Below are 20,748 nucleotides of genomic sequence, written 5' to 3' on the forward strand. Positions count from 1 at the left end.
ATGGTGCTTTCCCCGGAGGTGCGATTATCTCTGGCCTGGTGGCTACAGACGGCTCACCTAAACAAGGGGCACTCCTTTTGGAATTCAGACTGGGCCCTTCTGACGACTGATGCCAGTCTCCGAGGCTGGGGAGCGGTGATGGGTCCACACTTCTTTCAGGGAAGGTGGACATCGGTAGAAGCTGCTCTTCCAATAAACATATTGGAACTGCGGGCAGTATTCAAGGCTCTCCAGCAAGCAAGACAGGTCTTGCAGGGTAAACCTGTGCAGGTACAGTCGGACAACGCCACCACGGTGGCATACATAAACCGCCAAGGAGGGACTCGCAGTCAGGCGGCTCTGACATAGGTGTCCCGCATTCTAGTATGGGCGGAATAGCATCTCACCGCAATATCAGCAGTGTTAATACCAGGAGTTCTCAACTGGGAAGCAGACTTTCTCAGCCGTCAAGACGTGCATCCAGGAGAGTGGTCTCTTCACCAGGAGGTGTGTCAGCTACTGGTGAACAAGTGGGGCCTTCCAGAGATAGATCTCATGGCCTCACGACACAACAACAAACTGCCAATGTTCGGGTCAAGAACAAGAGACGCAAAGGCTGGTCTAATGGACGATCTGGCGGTCAAGTGGACCTTCCAGTATGCGTACCTCTTCCCTCCGTTTTCCCTTCTTCGAGTGATACGCAAATTCAAGCAAGAAGGCGGCACGCTACTGCTGATTGCTCCAGCGTGGCCTAGGCAGCACTGGTACACTGATCTTCAGAGTCTCTCAGTGGACACTCCGCTGTTGTTGCCTCAACGTCAGGACCTGCTATCTCAGGGTCCTTGCCTTCATCTGGACCTGAGTCGGCTGTCTTTGATGGCGTGGCTATTGAGACTGCCCTCTTGAGGTCCAGAGGTTTCTCCAGTTCGGTGGTCAACACCATGCTGAGAGCTCGGAAGCCTTCATCTGCCAACGTCTACCATAGAGTGTGGCGGGCTTTCTTCCAGTGGTGTCGCACTAGAGGTTATGCTCCTCAGGTGTTCAGATTGTCCAGGGTTCTGGCCTTCCTACAGGCGGGTTTAGACCAGGGTCTTCGCCTAGCTTCCCTGAAGGTACAGGTGTCTGCACTTTCAGTGTGGTTTCATCATAGGATTGCTATGCTTCCTGATGTCCGCACCTTTATGCAAAGGGTGCTTCTTACTCAGCCTCCCTTTGTTCCACCTGTGGCACCATGGGATCTGGCTGTGGTCTTGAAGACTCTTCAAGGACCGCCATTTGAACCACTGGGCTCAGTGGATTTGAAATGGCTAACCATTAAGACTGTATTCCTTCTGGCTATTGCTTCAGCCAGAAGGGTTTCGGAATTGGGAGCTCTCTCATGTAGGCCTCCATTTCTAATTTTTCATAGAAACAGGGCTGTGCTGCGCACTCGTCCTGGGTTTCTTCCAAAGGTGGTATCTAGTTTCCATATCAACGAGGAAATTATTGTACCATCGTTTACTTCACCAGACCTTTCGGTTGGTGAGGCCACCTTGGATGTGGTACGGGCCTTGAAAATCTATGTGGACCGCAATTCTGTCTATTGGAAGTCAGACTCTTTGTTTGTCCTTTATGGCTTCCATAAAAGAGGTTGGCCTGCCACTAAAGAAACATTGGCAGGATGGATTCAACTGGCTATCTCTGTTCCATCTTCTGTTAAGGCTCATTCCACTAGGTCTGTGGGTCCTTCGTGGGCAGCTCGATGTGGCGCCTCAGCTGTTCAGCTTTGCAAGGCGGCCACGTGGTCATCTGTCCATACTTTCGTACGGTATTATACTTTTGATACCTACGCCTCTCAGGATGCTTCCTTCGGGCGACGGATTCTCCTCTCAGCACAGGAGCATCCCCACCCTTGAAGGATACTGCTTTGGGACATCCCCAAGGTATCCTGTGGATACCCTATGGACCCTGAAGTAGAAAATATGAGATATGGTAAGAACTTACCTTTGTTATCTCTATTTCTACGAAGTCCATAGGGTTCCACAGGACTCCCGCCCTGTCGCACCTGTACTGCAGATGGGCTGTGATTCTGGTCACCGGTTTTTCCGTCTCCCTCTGGTGAGAATGTGATTCTTGTGTGTTCCAGACTTTCTTCTCTCTCTCTTTATCCTCCTCCGGCCTATGGCTTGTGACGAAACTGAGTGCCTGAGGCTCGGGGGCGAGGTATAGGAGAGGGACCCCAGTGCATCCTGGGAGGATGGAGGTTTTTAACTCTGTGGTGCCTGGATGTCTGCCGCCATCGCCTATACCCCAAGGTATCCTGTGGAACCCTATGGACTTCGTAGAAATAGAGATAACAAAGGTAAGTTCTTATCATATATCATATTATTCCATATGAATTTCTGAAATGCGGCATCTATCTTTTTAATGTCAGTTAAAGTGAGAAGTAACGGGAGGACCTGTAGAGGGTACAACAATTTAGGAAAAATTATCATTTTTATTAAATTGGCCCTTCCGTATGAAAGCTGAAAATGCTGCCAGCTTTCCATTTCCGTAAATACTTTATTCATTATCGAAGTAATGTTCAAAGAGTATAAATTTATATATATTTTTGGGTAATTGTATACCCAGATAAGGTATACTAGATGACGCCCACCTCAAGCCACCTAAATTGTCGGAATCGGTATGAAATCGATTAGATTCCCGGCAGCGCCTGGCCAACAAAAGCAGAGTTCCCGGCAGCGGAAGCCCGACAGCACTGGAAATCCTGATTGTCGCTAAGGTAAGTATAAACTAACCTAACCCCCTTACCCTCCTTAGGGGTGCCTAACCCTAACCTCCCCCCCAAGTGCCTAACCCTAATCCCCCCCTCCCCCGCTGCCTAAACCTAAGTCCCCCGGGGGTGCCTAACCCTCCCGGGGGGGTGCCTAACCCTAAGTCCCCCCCAGCGGCTGTCCGCTCGTGGCGCCCGGCATCTCTTCGATCGGGATGCCGGGCGCCTGTCTCCTGGCGCCGGGGAAATGACAGCCGTCTAGATATAGACACCCGGCATTTCACCCTCGCCAGGATATGACAGTCGGGAAACCGGCTTTCGGTATTAAGGCAGCCGGTTTCCCGATTGTATACCAAATTGTCTCTAGGTCTAAAAGGTCTATTACCCAAAGCTAATGCTGTAGATTTGGTAAAGTTGATTGTATATCCAGAAATATGGCCAAATTGTTCCAATTTTTCGAATAAGGGGGTCAGACTAATTTCCGCGTTTGATATAAAAAGGAGGTCATCCGCAAAAGCCATGAGCTTTAATTCGTAATCTCCAATGATAGCGCAGCGCAACCGCGACCAACTATGAAGAGCACGAATCAACGGGTCAAGTACTAGATTAAATAAGGGGGGTGAGAGCGGACACCCCTGTCTTGTACCTCTAAACATATATATTGTATTACCGAGAAGGCCATTGACAAGTAACCTAGTACGCGGATTCAAACAAAGATATTTGATCATGTTTATAAACAACGTCCCAAATTCCCTGGAGTCCAGGACTAGGAACAAATATTCCCACAAAATTTTGTCAAAGGCCTTCTAGGCGTCCAAACTCAACAGAATAGTGGAGGATCTCTGATCCGCTGGGGAGGAGGCCAAAACTGCAACCGCCGAGCGAATAGCCAATACAGGATGACGACCTTTTGTGAACCCATTTTGATGTGGGGTAAGGAGTGTCGGCATCATATTATGTAGCCTGATCGACATCATTTTTGCCAAGATTTTATAGTCTTGATTAAACAAAGTGATGGGTCTATATGAAGACAACAAGGAGGTGTCCCTCTCTGGTTTGGGTATCAAGATTGTCATTGCCTCGTTAAATGAAGACTAAGCAATGTTATCCGAATAAATTTGTTGCAATAGATTAGTAAGAGTAGGTGTAATATCATCTTTTAATATTTTATAATAATTTGCTGCAAGGCCATCAGGGCCAGGTGATTTATTCAATTTGAGCGAGTCAATAGCCATGACAACCTCTTCCTCTGTGATATCATCTTCTAATCATTCCCTCTGCTGGGTGGACAGCTTTGGTAGCACGGTTTCGTTAAGAAATTGTCTTGCATTTTCTAAATTGGGTGTTTCGGCTGCCTATACATTTTGGAAATATACTTCCAGATGTTTTGATATGTCAGACTGAGAGGTAATGGTTGCTCCCGTTGTAGGGTCGCAAAGACTAGTAATGTAATGTCTTTTCTTTTGTCGGTTGGCCATAAAAGCTAAATGTTTACCTGTCTTGCCTCCCCATCGAAAATAGTGATTCTTAGTAAAATCTGTCCTAAGTTTAGCCTCCTGTAATAGAAAAGCTTCCAATACTTGTTTATTTTGAAGGTAAAGGGATCTATTTTCAGCCGTTGTAAAGGACAAATATAGTTCATAAGAGGTATGCAACCTGCTATTTAAAAGGCATAGCTTTTCCTTATGATCCTTATTACATTTTGCTAGGTAAGATATGACATGACCCCTCATAATTGCCTTTGACGCCTCCCAGAATAATACTGGGTTATCCCAGTGATCGATATTATCATCTACGAATTCATGCCATTTGGCTTCCAGATACTTTTGAAAGTCTTCATTTAGTATTTAGAGGAGTACGTCACGTCAAGTCTAAAACAATAGGGGCATGATCAGAATTTATGTTATCAATAGAAGTCTGTATTATGCGGGAGAATAGATTTGCTGCTACTAAATTCATGACTAGAAGCATTCTGGAGTCTCCAAGCATCGATCAGGGCATGATGAGAACAGAGAAGGGAAACACCTTCCCGTGGAGAGACAGAAGGTCTATTCGGTGGATTAGAGTGGTCCAGAATACTGTCATGTAATGAACTAAAATCTCCGCCAACTATAAGGTTAGGTGTATCGTGTTTCATAAGTATATTAGAAATACCCTTATAAAAGGAGAAATTAGGGAAATTTGGAGCATATATGTTGAGGAGTGTAAAACGCTCACCGTGGATTGTGATATGAACCAAAAGAAACCTGCCCTCAGGGTCCGCCAGCGTCTTTGTGATAGAATAGACCAAATTCTTGCTAAATAATATAGCTACCCCACGTTTTTTCTTACAATATGAGGCAGATACACATTCCTGTATCCAGGGGCTTTTTAAAGTAGAATTAGCACTTTTTAACCAATGTGTTTCCTGAAGCATTATGATGTCAGGGCGAAAGCGTTTTACATGACTTAAAACCTTACGTCTCTTAATAATGGAATTTAAACCTGCAACATTCCATGACATACATCTGAAGGAAGTAGAGTTTAGTTGTAGATTAGTTGGCGAGGGAGATTGTAATGACATTAACCTACCCCAGTTCTACAAAGAGAAGACCAGCCAAGAAACTGTGATGGAGTGTCTTCCACGGCAGGTATTTCTAACATGAATCAATAAGCACATTTCCTTGCTGTTAAGGTGGCTACACATTAGATGATATTTTGCCCGATCCGACAGATCAGCCCGACATATCGTCACAATCGGCTAAGGTGTACCCACTATGTCAGGCCATGCACGCTCCCGTTTGGTCGTCAGTCGCATCGTCAGGTCATCCCTACATGCAGCTCAATCTGACAATACAAGGGACGACCCCATGCAGCGGGATGTGGCTGGTTCCGACATATCAAGCGGTTGAGCACTGGATCGGCTAATGTGTACCTGCCGCCCAATATGTCGCCCATGCAGTCGTCCATCGCATCTCACTGGGTACACACATTGTTTTGTGTGTACTCAGCTTAACAAATACATTCAGGTCTTCTTTATTAACATAAGTTTTTCAGGTTTATTTATGTCACTGTGGGGATGTTACTTCATTGGGTCTATCTTGCTAGATAAAGTCTATTGCAGAGTATATTTAGCACCTGCCATTACTAGCGGTTCCATCTTCAGTTTTTCAGTGAGCCGGTTGTATCTGGTCACTTCACTCTGAACATATCGCAGGGACAGGCTCTTTTTCGGAGTCCCTGTCCCTGCACACGCTATTGGATTCATTTGGGCAATATTATCAAATACTGTAATGCGGTTTTGGTCGCAAATATCGCTCCCAGATCGCACTGAGAATGTGCTTATTGATAAATTGGCCCCTAAGTCACTGACTTTGAACAATATCTAAACAACCCTATTAGCAGAAATGTATGCACTTTTATACCATCCTTTATATATTGACCACTTGTTGTCTTTTGTTTTCAATACATACTGCACTGTACTGCCCACTCTGACAAGAGATCTTATAGAATTGACGTAAGTGTATATTATGCAATTATAGTTCACAAGTCATGTTGATATATGGGCCCGATTCAGAGATGGACAGAATTGCAGAAGCGCACACAAGCGGTTGCATTTCCGTCCATCTCAAATGCAAATGCAGCAGGAGGTGTCTAAACACCTCCATGCTACATCTGCGATCCCAGCGCTGCAACCGAAGCCGCAGCCTGGGATAACCATCACTACCGATGGACGCAATGGTTGCTCCTTTGGCCAGGCTGCCGTAGCTGAAGCTTCCCGCAGCCTGGCCGGGTCTTGGCAGCTGCGACACAGCCCTGTTTCCGGAAACGGAAGCCTGCCACGCCTCCGCTGTCCCACAAATGCGCTGCGGCTTGGGGGGGTCTGCAAATGAGATCGCAGGACTCGTTCTGCACATGCGCACACCCTTAAACATCGAAGATGTGCGCTAATCATCGGGTTAACGTACATCTCTGAATCAGGCCAAATATCTCCATACGTGGTGATTACATGTCATCAATAATTGGCAAGTTTTGATGTCATCACTACAGTGTATAGTGTTTTGCTTATCTGACAGCTTCTGCCATTTTTTTGTGGTCCTGCAGCCAGTCACTGTTCATTGTCTACTGCTACAGGTGTCTGAGATGTTAGATTTGTTTCCATGTGAGCTTCAAATTATCATTTTAAAGGTATTTTATTTTAATGATATCAAGACAGTCTTCATTGATACCAACACCAAGTCACTGAGACCAACACCAAGGGGCCCATTTATCAAAGTGTATAGAAGGTAAAATCCATGAAATGGGTTTACCTCAAATGCTAAGTATCTCCCAGATGTATTAAGGAGGGACCGCAGCAGGTCCCGTTGCTGCTGGCAGCCACCTCCTCCATAGGTTTCCATAGGGGAAGCGATGCTGCCAGATTTACCAATATCCGGAATGCGATGCATTCCAGATATTGGCCCCCGCAGCTAACGCCATCTGAAGATGGCCTTAGCCTCTGTAGCCTATGGGCTACACCGCGCACTATGGCGGATGTGCATGTGCAGTCCACAGGACTGCGCATGCGCACCACCCCCTGCACTGGCCGGCCGCTCTCCGGAGTCATCGCAGGGACGGGCTCCTTTTGAAGCCCGTGTCCCTGCATGTCCAGGATTATGCATCCGGCCGATAGCATCGCTTTTTGCAATGCGATCATGGGCGTTACTGGCATGTCCTGATGGCTTTGCAAAAGCGATCATTGATAAATGGGCCCCAAAGTCACTGAGACCAACTTTTTCACTTTTTTTTTAACTCCTCCCAGGAAAGTGAAAACTGAGCACAGCCACAAAGCTCTTGGTAAACTCGGTTCTGTGGCTTTGATGCCATTGCGTCTGCATAGCAGATATGTTGTTGCATCTAAGCTGGTGCCACACCTGCATGTTAGAAGCAGCAAGTTTCTGCTGCTTACATGAGCATTTTCTATTTGTTATTCTGTCTGTTATGTAATTATTCTCCATCTGATAGGGAAAGGGATTCTTTGGTGCTTCAATAGCTTTTTGCCACTTGTGTGTGACAAGATAAAGCATATTACATTCATTTCTGCTGACCTTATTTCCGCATATTTTTCCATCACCTAAGTGAAAATGATACATGTAGTGCTCGTGAGCGTTACTAGCTCTGGAAGCAGCTGGTGCGACAAGTAAAGAGAAGGTCGCTTAGACTTTAGTAGTTTGAATTAACAGCCGATATCTCTGCTGCTTCCAAAACGCTGGTGTGACAGCAGCATAAGCAAAGAAAATGAGCAATTCTGTCTGGACAGAAGAATTTATTTTGTAGGAGACTAAGGACCTGATTCAGACGCGGACGCAGTGTTGATGATAGTGCAATTGAGCGATTATCTGCTGATGTGCATGCTCACCCCATAAGGTGCAGTCGTACCACTGAGTGAACTGGCGGTGGAAAGGGGTTGGGTATGAAATCCCGGCTGTCGGGATAACGCTGGTCAGAATACCAACAGCGGCATCCCAACAGCCAGAATCCCGACACCCATAGGAACGCATGGTAAGTATGTTCCCAACCCGTACCCTAACCCAAACCCCCCCCCCACACTCCCCGATGCCTAAACCTAACCTCCCCCTCCCTGCACCCTAATCCTAACACTCCCTTCCCAGTGCCTTACCTCCCCCTAACACTCAAATACTTTCCTTCGGGATCCCGACCTGCTGGGATTTCGGCGCCGGTATTTAGACCATCGGCATCCCGCGGAAAGACATGGGCGTTCCTAGAAGCTGGCCTGCAATGAACGCAAAAATAGTCCGTCAAATGGGCATGTAACGGGAGAGTCACGGGTGTGTCGTTGAATGCGGGTGCATTCTGAAACCCACAGGGGCCATATTTAGAGACATTTCAGTGCCTCGTAAGGGTGATTGCGACGGTGCGCCGATGGTGGAGAATTTGAGTACACCGGTGGATTTGCTCTGATCATAGGCATTGAAAGTGGTCATCTCCGGGCTTGCACTGTCTGGCGCACATAAGAACACTAGGGGAAGGCTGAAACTAGCATTTACATATTACCGCTGCTGCGACTCTGCAAAAATTTGCAACCGTGAATGCATTAGCATCCACCTCTGAATCAGGCCCTAAATACAAAAATTAGGAAATTCTGTAATGGGGCTACAATAAACTGTATATGTTACAATAGGAATATACTATACATTTAAACACTGTCGGTAACATTTTTGAAACAGGTGCACAGGTGAGTTTCTTTAATCTATAGCAACTAATCAGACAATATGTTCTCATTTTCTAAACGGGACTAGAAAATATGACAGAATCTGATTGGTTGATATGGCTTACAATAACTTTAGCAACACCTATTACTACGGATATCACAAAACGCTGCTCTCATCTGTCAATCCAAGGCAGATCCTGGTGTTTTCGGTGATAGAACACGGAGGGGTCGCAAGATGTATAGTCCTTCTTCGGTGCTGAGGAGCACAAATCCCATCGATGGGAGGGCTGTTAATGGCAGAGCTTGGGCCCTGCTGGGGTAAGACTGAAATTGGCCAAAATCCAGCCCAGCGACGGAAGAAAAAACGGCAACAACTGTAAATATAAATGGGACAGTTAACATGGCTGGAAAATGTACCAAAGCTGTGTAGACACTATATACGATATATATTGTACAATATATTGTACCGACGTGGATCGGAACGATATATCGTATGTACGTTGGATTGCGGTCGTTCGTCGCATTGTCCCATCTGCTGTGCTGCACATTAGATGGAACGATGTGGTAAATGACCAGGTGCTGTTACATGCAGCATGTAACGAGACATAGTGCCGTCGTACACCGGATTGTGCAGTGTGTACAGTGAGCACAATGTATCGTTACATCGCACCGTCAACTGGGACACACATCATATAGTATGTGCCCAATTTAAGATATTAGACCCTTAATTTTAGAACTACTCCCTGTCTATTGTATTTCTACAGCTGCATATATAAATGACATGAGCGTATCATCTTTCAGACACAACTATCATGTCATTAAAATTAAGGGCAATGCAAACTCAGCACTACAGAAGGACGCCCACTTTATATTGCACAAATCCATAATAGCAGAATAGCGAAACCTTACTCAGAAATTGCTAACAACCACGCACTATGAGACCGCAGACTGCATATGACATTGCAGTTGATAATTTATGCACGCCCCTGCAACGGCACTGGCATGCCTGCGTTTCCCCAGTACGCAACAATCGGCCGATTCCTTGCTGAATAAGGCCCTAAGTGTCTATCTGTGCATAACCAACTCCTAATCCAGCCCACTTCACTAGGGACGTGGGCAGGATACAGGAGGCACGTACGTATTAACACCCGAGGGGGCGCGTGTGCAGTGGGCCCCCTCCCCTGAGCAGTTACCCCAAGCTCCGAATCTTACTTTGTGCCATCAAGCGCGTCCCTCCTCTGCAGCGCCATCTTCGCAGTGATGTTCGGGAAGATGGCGCATGTGAGCAAGGGCAAAGCCTCTGGCACAGTGCTAGAGTCTTTACTGTCACTGCACTGCACCATCTTTCCGAAGATGTCACTGGGAAGACGCGGAGGAGGAGGAGGGACCCGCTTGCCGGCACAAGGTAAGTATACTATGGGTGCAAGGTGCAACGCACACCCTGTAACGATTATAAATAAGCCTATGATGGAAGGGTGGTATACTCTTCCGGGAGTCTGGGAGAATTCCCTGAATCAGAGAGAGAAGGGAGTATGATTGCTATGTTGTATCGTGGACACAAAGTGACTGGTGCAGAGTTAAACACAAACCAACTCTTTATGCTTCCGCATTGCATTCATGGAACTAAAAACGTAAGTTCGGCCATATGCAGAGCTATACGCATCTCTGCGATCAGACTGATAGTCTTTGGGCCTGATTCAGACCCGGTCGCAAGCGCTGAGCGCTCGCAACCGGGTCGATATTTGCCCACTGGGCATGCGCACGACGGAGCCGGCTCCGTCGTGCTCATGCGCGAGACCCGGTTAGCGACGGGTGCTCCGTCGCTCCAGGTCTCGCAGCAAAGGGGGTGAGCTGTCGATGGTGATTGACAGCTCGCCCCGTTTGGTAGGTGGGCAGGGGGGGTGACTGGCCAAACGGAGGCGTACCCGAAGGAACGCCTGCCGTTTGGGGGCAGCCCCACTGACATCACCAGTTCAGAGCGTCCGGCTCTGAATCAGGCCCTCTGTTCTGTAGGTTATATAGCCGTCAGTAGTGCATACTTGTGCCAGCTATATCGCTGGAGTAAAAGATTAATTGGAAAACAGGTGTATGAACCAATTTGCATGGCCGGCAATTCTGCCGACTCGCCATCTTTGAACTTTGCCTACATGCAAACTCCCATTTACAGCCCGGTTATACCCTCTCAGCCAGAACTGGAGATTCGGCTGAGCTGTGTATACGACTCGCCATCGCCCGTACTTGCTTGCGCTCGGCCCCCGGAGCATGTACAGATCGAAAACACACAAGATACGCCCCATCCCCGTTCCCACTTGTCCTCTCCTGGTGATTGTCCCGTCTCTATCGCTGTGGTGAGGGACAATGGGTGGGCCGTGTTCAGCCTGCGGCACGTGCTCTTGCCCTCACAGCGCACGACAGAGACTGGACAGAACACCCTAGATTATTATATAGATAATTTACCCTCTGCTGTAAAAAAAAAAAAAAAGAAGCTATTAGACATCACCTGTGAGTTCCATATACTGAGTATGACAGTGCACATATAGTTGACCAAGAAGTGCTCACCGTGCATGCGGCAGCCGCTCCCGGAAGCCCTCGGTACAGCAGATGACCAGCAGGGGGCTGACACAGCTGTGAGCGTATCCCATGCATATAGCAGCTTGATTGAGGTAGAAAGTAGAGCTTGAAGGAGGCCCAGTGGAGAACAGATTGACAAGCTGCACTGCATGGAAAGGAGCCCAGCAAAATAGAAAAGCAGCAACGATAGCCAGAGCCATTCGGGTAACCCTGCGGCTACGCTGAGATGGAGCCCTTTGCACTCTCCTCATAACCCGAGATAGGTGGTGAAGGGTGAGAGAGTACAACACTATAATGACTGACAGAGGCAGGAGAAATGTCAGGAGACTGTGCATCAGCGTGTACCAGTAGAGGGATGGCGGTGCTCCAGGAAGATCCAGTACACACAGAGCCACCCCATCTCCCCATCGTACTCCGGAATACAGAAGAGCAGGGGTACTGAGGAGGAGTGAGCATAGCCACACACAGCCTGTTACTATCCATGTGCAGCGCACACTCCTTCGTTGGCCCATGGTGGCTGAGTGCACGACTGCGACGTATCTGCCAAGTGATAAAGGAAAGTACACAGTTATCATTAGAGGCCTGTCATGCAGTCACTGTCATTCAATATTAAATATCAATTATAGCATTCTTGCAGACTTTTTACACGTGCCAACCTTGTAATGCCTGAGGAGGTGGCACAGGCGGGTGGAGTGGGGGCATGGCGTTTTAAATTGAGTCATTGCGGTCCTGCCCTCCCTAGTGTACAATGCCGTGAATTACCACAAACGTCATCATTATGACACCATGACACTCAAGTGGGCAGATCTGGGCGGCTGGTTTAGTCTCTCGGGAGCCTGGGAGAATCCCCTAAAAATTGGGAGTCTCCCAGACATTCTGGGAGAGTAGGCAATTATAAAATACGGTAATTTAAACTTTTTGCCATTTATTTAAAAAAAAAAAGTGCTTGATAACTATTATTTTACATTACATAATGATTCAAGCACTATCTGTTATATAGTATTCTATGTGTCCATGCTGTGTCTGAGCAATATAGGACTTTCAACTATGATTACCAAAAGTTATATACAATCTCAGGTAGTTTTTTAGAGGAAATATAATTATTAAGATTTTTTTATGCTCAATTTATCAGCAGCCGCCTGGTCCAACGTTACATCTGATTGGCTGGCCGTATTGCCAAAATGAATACAGTTTATGAAGTTTCTAATGACAGCTCTGGAGGATTAACTATTGCCTGTAGGCCAATGGTCATTGGCAGTTGCTGCTGTTATGATGTCACAGCACCAGCCAATTAGGGCTCGCAGGATACCTGACCTTAGGCTTCTCACTGGTTGCATTCAAATCCATCACTAATATGCGCTAAGCTGGCCATGCAGATTAAACCAAAAACATTTAGCCTGACTTCCAAATGCCTGGAACAAAGGCCCTCATTCAGAGCCGTACGCTCTGAGCAGAGCGCACGCTCTGAATGAGGGCCGGGCTCCATTTTCATGGAGCGTCCTCCTGGACGCTCGTATAGCTGTGGGTCACCACCCACAGGCTATACGAGCGTGCTTTTTGATGGCCGCGATGGTCGAGACCATCGCGACCATCGAAATTGCGTGCCGGAGCCTGCGGTTGAGGTTTTCAACCGCAAGCTCCGGAGTGATTTTGGCTCTATCAGAGCCAAAATCACTCCCACTGACATCACTAGTGATGTCAGTGGGCCGGCTTCTGACGGGAGGCGTTCCCGTGGGAACGCCCCCGTCAGGGAGGCACGCCCCCGGCACGCCCACCAAAGGGGGCGTGCTGTCAATCAACATTGACAGCACGCCCCCTTTGATCGGACACAACGTCGTCGTCGTGCGCATGCTCAGTGCATAACATCGACCCACTTGCGAGCGGACAGCCGCTCGCGAGTGGGTCTGAATCAGGCCCAAAGTCCATAATGGCCACACATGGGACACTATCGGAATGGTTTGCTGCTGGCCTTCCTACTGATAGCAGTGACTGTCCAACTGCTTATTAGAGCAGGTTATGGTTGGAGTCACAGACATGCAATTATTTCTGCATAAATTGCAAACTTGTGATTTGAAGTCTCTAGCTTTTTACACACTTAGGGCCCCATTATTTTCCAAATGGCTTCGGCAGCCTGCTTATTACCTTATGGTAATGCTATTATCCTCACCCCTTCTATGCCCGCTGTATTTCCGCCAGCAGCCCTCATCATTAGGCTTCCCTAGTCCCACTGCAGACCAGAAGGGCTGCTGACACTCTAAAGACGGAGGGGGGGGGGATAGCGTCAGCGGGCGCCAGGTAATAAGTACCTGCCCCCCCTCTCTGCGCCCCTGCCTGTGTGACATATCAGTGCAATCGCATGGTTGCCACCCAGAAATGTCCATAACACAGAAATAGTGATCAGTCAATGGGCAGAATGGACCGTCTGCCCTTTCAATCTCTGGGCCTGTTTCAGCAAGGAACGTACGGATGCAGACGCACGCAGCCGGCCGCTGCGAGAATATGCTAATGTATGCATAAGCACGGCAGTCGTAGCAGAATAAGCAGACGCCCAGCACTACATCATACCACCCACTTCCCTTTACTTGTGTCCTCTATACCTGGCAAGGCAGCGGAAACATCGATAACATCGATAACCATCGGACCTAAACGCATAATAGTGGTTGATCTGACCCTCCCGCAGAAATAGCGAGACTTCCTGTGTTCAACTATACCTCAGGCTGCGTCTGCCGCCACAAGGGATTTATTATCCACGCCCCTGAAACGCCGTCCAAACGCACAGGCACACCTGCGTTTGCCCGTCCACTCCGCCATCACCACCCACAAATGGCACTTCCTGTGAATCAGTTGTCCCTGGGGCTGCGGACTCCCTGCGTACGCATACGCCATTGTCCCTGCGTACGCAGAGCAAAACCATTGACCGATTGCGTGCTTCTGCATCTGTGCGTTGCTTGCTGAATCAGGCCCTCTGTCTGTCTGGGTATGCATGGTGAGGCGCTTTCATAATTGCGCAGTTTGCAGATATCCGAGGAATAAATCTGCATTTGGACATGCGTCCGACTCAGAATCACCCACGTAGATGTCTGCCGCCTTCAATAGCTCTATAATAAACTTCCTAGCATTCGTTCCCTCCAGTAATATGAATGTCACCTATTTCCTGGTCTAATGCTGACTGTCCCTTATTAGTGTGATGCACTGTTATCAGTGGTTACTACACAGAACAGGTCTTGAATTCCAAATACTTTCTACAATTCTGCCAAACTGTAAGAAAGGGTTAAATGAACATTATACTGAAATATTACTCTTTTTAAATACAAATAAATAAAAGATGAGTACAACATGAAATAGCCTTAGCTGAAATTCAAACGTTATTGCATGGAAAATGATATTCATTATTCTACCAGTCCTCCGAGATGACTTATGCTGGCCATACATGCTACAATTATCGGGACGATCCGCCCGATATCGGCGGATCGCCGCGATAATTGTAGCGTGTGGGGGTGCGACCGAGGGTTAAATATTGCTCGGTCGGGCATGCTGGATTGTCCAGCATGCCCGTCCGATGCGATATTTAGCGGGTAAACTGTCGGCCGCATCGGGCAGTGTATGCCCAGCGCAGCCGACAGACAGACATTTCCTGTGTTCCTTCCTACGGAAGGAACAGGGAAATGTCTCCTCCCCCGGGGGCGGAGCGCGGATGTCGGGCTATACACTGTGAGATTTCTCTCACAGTGTATGCCGGCGACTTCTGCGGCTGGCAGGCTGCCAGATAAAATGTCTGTCGGTCTGACAGACATTTTATCTGGTAGTGTATGCCCAGGATTAGTATTTGTAAGTACCTTAGTATATTTTAGCAATTCGCTGGTACTATTTGATATACAGATCAATGGCTTTTTCATGTTTATGGGAAGGAGTATACTGTAGGCAATATTGTCTCAGTATAAATTGTGGTGTGGCTGTGAATGTGGCACACTGGGGGGAGCGACCGCATCATAGTGAAGGTGACCCCACCCCTGATTGGCATTTATTGTGCTGCGCCCAGTGGAGGCACCTGCCTCATCTGCGCATTACCTCCCAACCTGCTCATGTGATGGCAGGACAGTATCCTGAAATCAGGACTGTCCTGCCGAAATTGGGACTGTCCTGTCGAAATTGGGACTAACCTGCCAAATTCGGAACTGTCCAAAATCTGAACAATTGAGAGGTATGATAGGTGTACTCCCTATTTAGATACCATTTGCAATGTGTGCAGGATTAAGTTGCCTATTTATCAAATATTATTTCTGGGATATCCACCGAAAACACTCATTTTCAGGGGATACTCTCAAATATGTATTATCACCCCAATGTACCATGGAGGTCCCTCAATGCAACTGCAGCCCCCAAAGGTTTCTATGGAGGCTGTGAAGATGTTAGATGTACCAAGCAGCTTGGCCCTGGCAGCTCACAACATCTTTAGATGCCGTTAGCCCGTTGTAGCCTCTGGGCCACAGTCCTCCAAGTGTCCGGGGAGGGATCTGTAGAACAATGGCGCATGCGCTGCTGGGCAAAACAGAGAGTAAAATGATTGTGGATGCGATCACCTTACTGCTACTGATCGCGGAGAGGGTCTCCTATCAGCGCGCCTGTCCTGTCCTAATAATACACTCGGGCGAATAAGGTTTCCTTATTGCAGCGATAAGGAATCCTTATTATCGGGGTCTGGCCGCATAGATTAATAAATATGCCACTAAGCCTTATGGCTTACCTTGACTACTGGGCCTGATTCAGAGGCGCTCGCAAATAGCAAGCGCTCGCTCTGAATCAGGGTGGCCGCTTTTTAAAAAAAAAAAACGGCCTCCTGGCCGATCGCTAAACTGTGGGTGACCACCCACAGCTTTAGCGGGCGGCCAGATGATGGTCGTGATGGTCGCAACCATCAGGCTTGTGACGAGACCCTTGTGGTAGGGTCTCGTCTGCCGCAAGCCCCAGTGAGCTTCCTGCTCTAATAGAGCAGGAAGCTCACTACTGACATCACGAGTGATGTCAGTAGGGCCGCCCACAAATGGCAGGCGTTCCTTCAGGAACGCCTCTGTTTGTCCAGCCACCCCCCCCACCCCGCCTACAAAACGGGGCGAGCTGTCGATCAACATCGACAGACGCCTCGTTTGTACCATCGACCCGTTTGCGAGCGGGTCCGAATCAGGCCCACTGTCAGCTTTTGCATGTAGCACACACACATACTGGGCAGCTTAATTTTTACACTCCCTCCCAACTCTAAATTTGTCCCTGCCACCACCCTGCAGAGGAGCATGGCTTTGCCAGGGTGCAAAATGGCAGCTTATAGCTCAATTAAAACCTATCTCTAAATTAGTATTTCATCTGTAACCCTAGTTATCCCATCTCAGGTATGAAATGCTAACTGATTGGTGCTGCTATCCTTTTTTCAATAACTGTGATAATTATATTCACTCCAAAACTGTCAGTCATTTTGGCTTATTTGCAATCCACTCAGGTCCTGTTCCGCGGAACAGATGAAAAGCATTTATTTTTCAAGTGTTTGTTCTTTTTCATTTCAATGCACTGTTACTCTAGCACCTTTTGTATTTCCCGAGAAAAGACTCGCTTATATGAGCTCATAAATAAATGTGTCTCTGTTTCATAATTAACAAGTGCACTATATGGTAACCCTACTTACACCAGTTGTATCTGTGCAATTATAGCAAAGACTAAAGTGACAATAAACACTTCTGCGACATTGCCTGCGCTTTCCCTTTATAACATGGACCTGAGAATTCATGACCGTCCCCATTAAAGTGGCATTGATGCTGTTTTTTTCCCTCATTGTTTGATGCAGTTATGTAAATCACCCCCGTTATTAAATACTCCCCCTCCTTTGTTCCTCCAGTTTCTCAGAGCAACTCAGAGTCTCACTGTCTCTCCTAAATACCTTATATTACAGAAGGTTGTCTCCTTCTCTACACATAAAGGGCATCATCTCCTCCTTCTTTTCCAACTAATGTGTAAAACCACTAGGTCCCCAATTTCAAGTACGTCATGACTCAGTTGGAACCTTCAAATGGTCTATTGCTCACAAGAGATCTATTTCTGGAGTTAATTTTATGTAAAAAGAACATATGTACAGACACTAAAGATACCTACAGCTCACTGCCCTTGGAGAATAGTCTGAGAATGTACAGTCTTTGTGATATAGCACTGACTGTACATTCCAAGTCTCAAGTATAGATTTATACTATTCTTTGTCTCCCACCCAGCATCAATAGATTAAGCAGGGGTGTATTAAGAGAGGAGGGGGCCAGTGAGCATTCCACGCCCGTCCAGGGCTTCCTCCTCTCTCCCCGTTGGCCGGCAGCAGACTGACTACGGCTGACCGGCGACTGGAGCATCAGTAGACTCTGGGCACTAGTCTGTGGCCAGAGTCTACTGCAAGGTTGCCGGGAAAATTGCACCACCCGACGCGGGACCACGGATAGGTAAGTATTGGAAAATATGGGTACAGGGTGTGCGGTGCGGGGCCCCCCCTGGACCCAGGGGCCCTTGTGAACCGCACACCCTGCACCCATTATAGATACACCCCTGAGATTAATATACCTTGGGTCCCTTAAGTCTTAGAGGGCCTGATTCAGAGGTGGACACAGCTGTGATTTCAGACGCAGCTGACTTGTGCAAATATGCTAACGACTTAGCTGCTGTTTTGTGTACAGAGACACATGCCGCTTACTCTTATGTACAAAAGATGGATCATCAGTCGCACCATCGAACCTCTGAGCCACCCAATGGTGTAATATAAAATAGTTAATGCTCAGATCAACCCTATGGTGTCTCAGAATGTCCATCTTAACTAAGATGCTGGGGCCAGTCCAACTGCGAAAGGATTCGGAGACGCCAAGAAAATGTAAACACCCCTCATTACCTCCCCAAAGCGGTCACTACCTGCCACTCGCTTTGCGAATAAATCCCCACTCTGCCCGCCGTCGCTAATCAATCGCCGTGGGTGCGCAGTGCGGCTTTGACAAACAATTGCTCCAATGCGTCCGACATTGACATTACGTCCACCTCCGTATCAGGCCCAGAGTCTCCAGTATGCAAAAGGTACAATTTGTCACCCTTCAAACTTTTGAGCATATATATCACTAGAAAAGTGCTTCTCAAACTCTGTCCTCAAGACACACTAACAGCCCAGGTTATTAAGCATATCCATGCTTGAGCACAGTTGGTAAAATCAAAATGACTGTGGTACTAATTAAGTCACCTGTTCTCCAGAAAGGATATCCTTAATACCTGGTCTGTTAGTGTGTCTTGAGGACTGAGGTTGAGAAGCGCTGCCTTCTAAAAGAACGAAATAAATCTTGTCTCTCAGAAATTGTCAGCTGCTGCCATTGTAAGACACAGCTGTACTGACATGAGTGGGCGGTTTGGACCATACACTCAGCACTACAGGTAATTGCTGACCCTCAGAACTCTATGATTGTTACCTGTCAACGCAGAGAGCAGTGATAATTCCTACACCAGTGATCTGATTGTTGAGGTCCAGGGCAGTCACAGCACGGCACAGGATATCTCCAAAGACCCAACCTCTATCATGGAGCAGCTGATGGATAAGGAGGGGCATCCCGAGTAAAGAGAGGAGGTCAGCCAAGGCCAGATTCACCACATACAGGTCAGACACCAAGGTGTGCCGGCAGCTGAGTAGCACCACTAGGACCAGTCCATTGCACAAGACGCCACAACCACAGATCATCCCATATAACACTCCCCACCCGGGACCACGTAGTGACACCGCACCTGAGGCAGGGGGCAGAGTTGTAGGCATCCAAGGTAGGGATGGTGTCATGCTGTCAAAAGGGGGTATTTGTGAAAAGTGGGGAGCTCAGACGACTTGGGAAATGGTGTCAGTTTTTCTGGTTTCCTTCACATATTTTACACATATTTTAGATTGTCAGCTTCTCTTCTCTTGATAATTCACAGTCTATCCCATGTGAGCTTTCCCTGCATTTGGTTTTTCTTTTCACTTAAATTTGAGAGCCCCTTTTAGCCATGGTGCTATAAGGATACATACATACAGAGAGACCCCCTCATTCTCAAAAGCCTTCCCTGTCCACTGTGTCCTAGTATACGTATGTATAGATGTAGCTTCCCCTCTCTGTTCCTTAGCTTCTCCAGTGTGCCAGACCTAGAGTAGAAATACAAGGGTCAGAGAGACAGTTAATCACCTCCCTCCCACGCACAGACATGACACCTGTATGAGTTCTCTTCTGTGCAGACATACAAATAATGTATACACATACTGTATACAGCACATACATTCTACCATTACTGCCAATACATAAACCTGCCCATTACAGTTTACACAAGTACACTCTGCTATGATGGGTGGACAATGTATAACACTACCTATACAGCAGCTCCAGTTACTGTAGTTGCAATGCATTAACAAAGCATGCAATCAGCTCAGTACAGAACATTTAATTCTGCATAATATACGCACAGACAGACACACACACACACGTTTGTGTGTATGTGTGTCTCACACCCTATTGGCACATAGCTCAGTGAGTACAAAAGGCATGAGGTTATCATAAATATCACAGTAACACATTTATAAATTGGTCCACACTGCAAAACAACTCATACACGGCTTACACACCAAATGAACACATCCAAATAGAATTTGGTGGCAGTGACTTACCTCCCACAGCTGTGTGTGTGAGTGTCTGCCTGCGTGTCAGTATGTGACACAGATGCCTGCTCCGATTACCTGTGGCTGGATTGGAAGTATCGGGGAAATAGGAAGGAGAGGAGGATAATAGGTAAGGAATGTACATGGTAATCTACTTATAGCTACCCCTCTGTGCCTCCCTCCTCCTCTTCTAATAAACCCATTTTTCCTTCCTGCTTTTTCCACATCTCCTTTCTTGCATGCAGTTTGTATTCATTGTCTCTCCTCCCCCTGCTTTCTCGTACTTGTCTATTCTCCGATCCCCCATTACTCTCTTTTTTTTGCCCTCTCCATTTATCCCACCTCATTCTGCAGTATCTCACTGTTATTGTTCACGGTCACCTTTTCTGACTCTCCATTTCATGTCACTTGTATTTCTTATTCTCCCCTGTAATGCTGCTAGTTCATGCTCTCAGTGCTATTCCGCTTTCCATTCTCTCCTAGCACTTCCATTCTGTACCTCTTATCTATTATCTCTCATTTCCCTTTATTGCCCCTCTCATGATTTCTTCACTTCATTGTCCGTCTGTAATATGCCTA

At 47.3% G+C, this 20,748-nt stretch overlaps 1 protein-coding gene across 1 annotated transcript; it reads right to left on the minus strand.

The window, feature by feature from the left end:
- Nucleotides 1-8,342: 8,342 nt before the first annotated feature.
- On the minus strand, nucleotides 8,343-20,422 carry LOC148509247 (melanin-concentrating hormone receptor 1-like). The gene is made up of 4 exons (XM_088443201.1): nucleotides 20,179-20,422; nucleotides 18,965-19,662; nucleotides 11,481-12,032; nucleotides 8,343-9,295 (listed from the first exon to the last, which is right to left on the minus strand). The coding sequence occupies exons 2-4, from the start codon at nucleotides 19,321-19,323 to the stop codon at nucleotides 9,079-9,081; spliced, it is 1,128 nt and encodes a 375-aa protein (XP_088299327.1). The 5' UTR covers nucleotides 19,324-19,662; nucleotides 20,179-20,422; the 3' UTR covers nucleotides 8,343-9,078.
- Between the last annotated feature and the right edge of the window lie 326 nt (nucleotides 20,423-20,748).

The sequence above is a fragment of the Taudactylus pleione genome, unplaced genomic scaffold, assembly GCF_031769625.1.
Source record: "Taudactylus pleione unplaced genomic scaffold, aTauple2 ptg000329l, whole genome shotgun sequence".
Classification (NCBI taxonomy): Eukaryota; Metazoa; Chordata; class Amphibia; order Anura; family Myobatrachidae; genus Taudactylus; species Taudactylus pleione.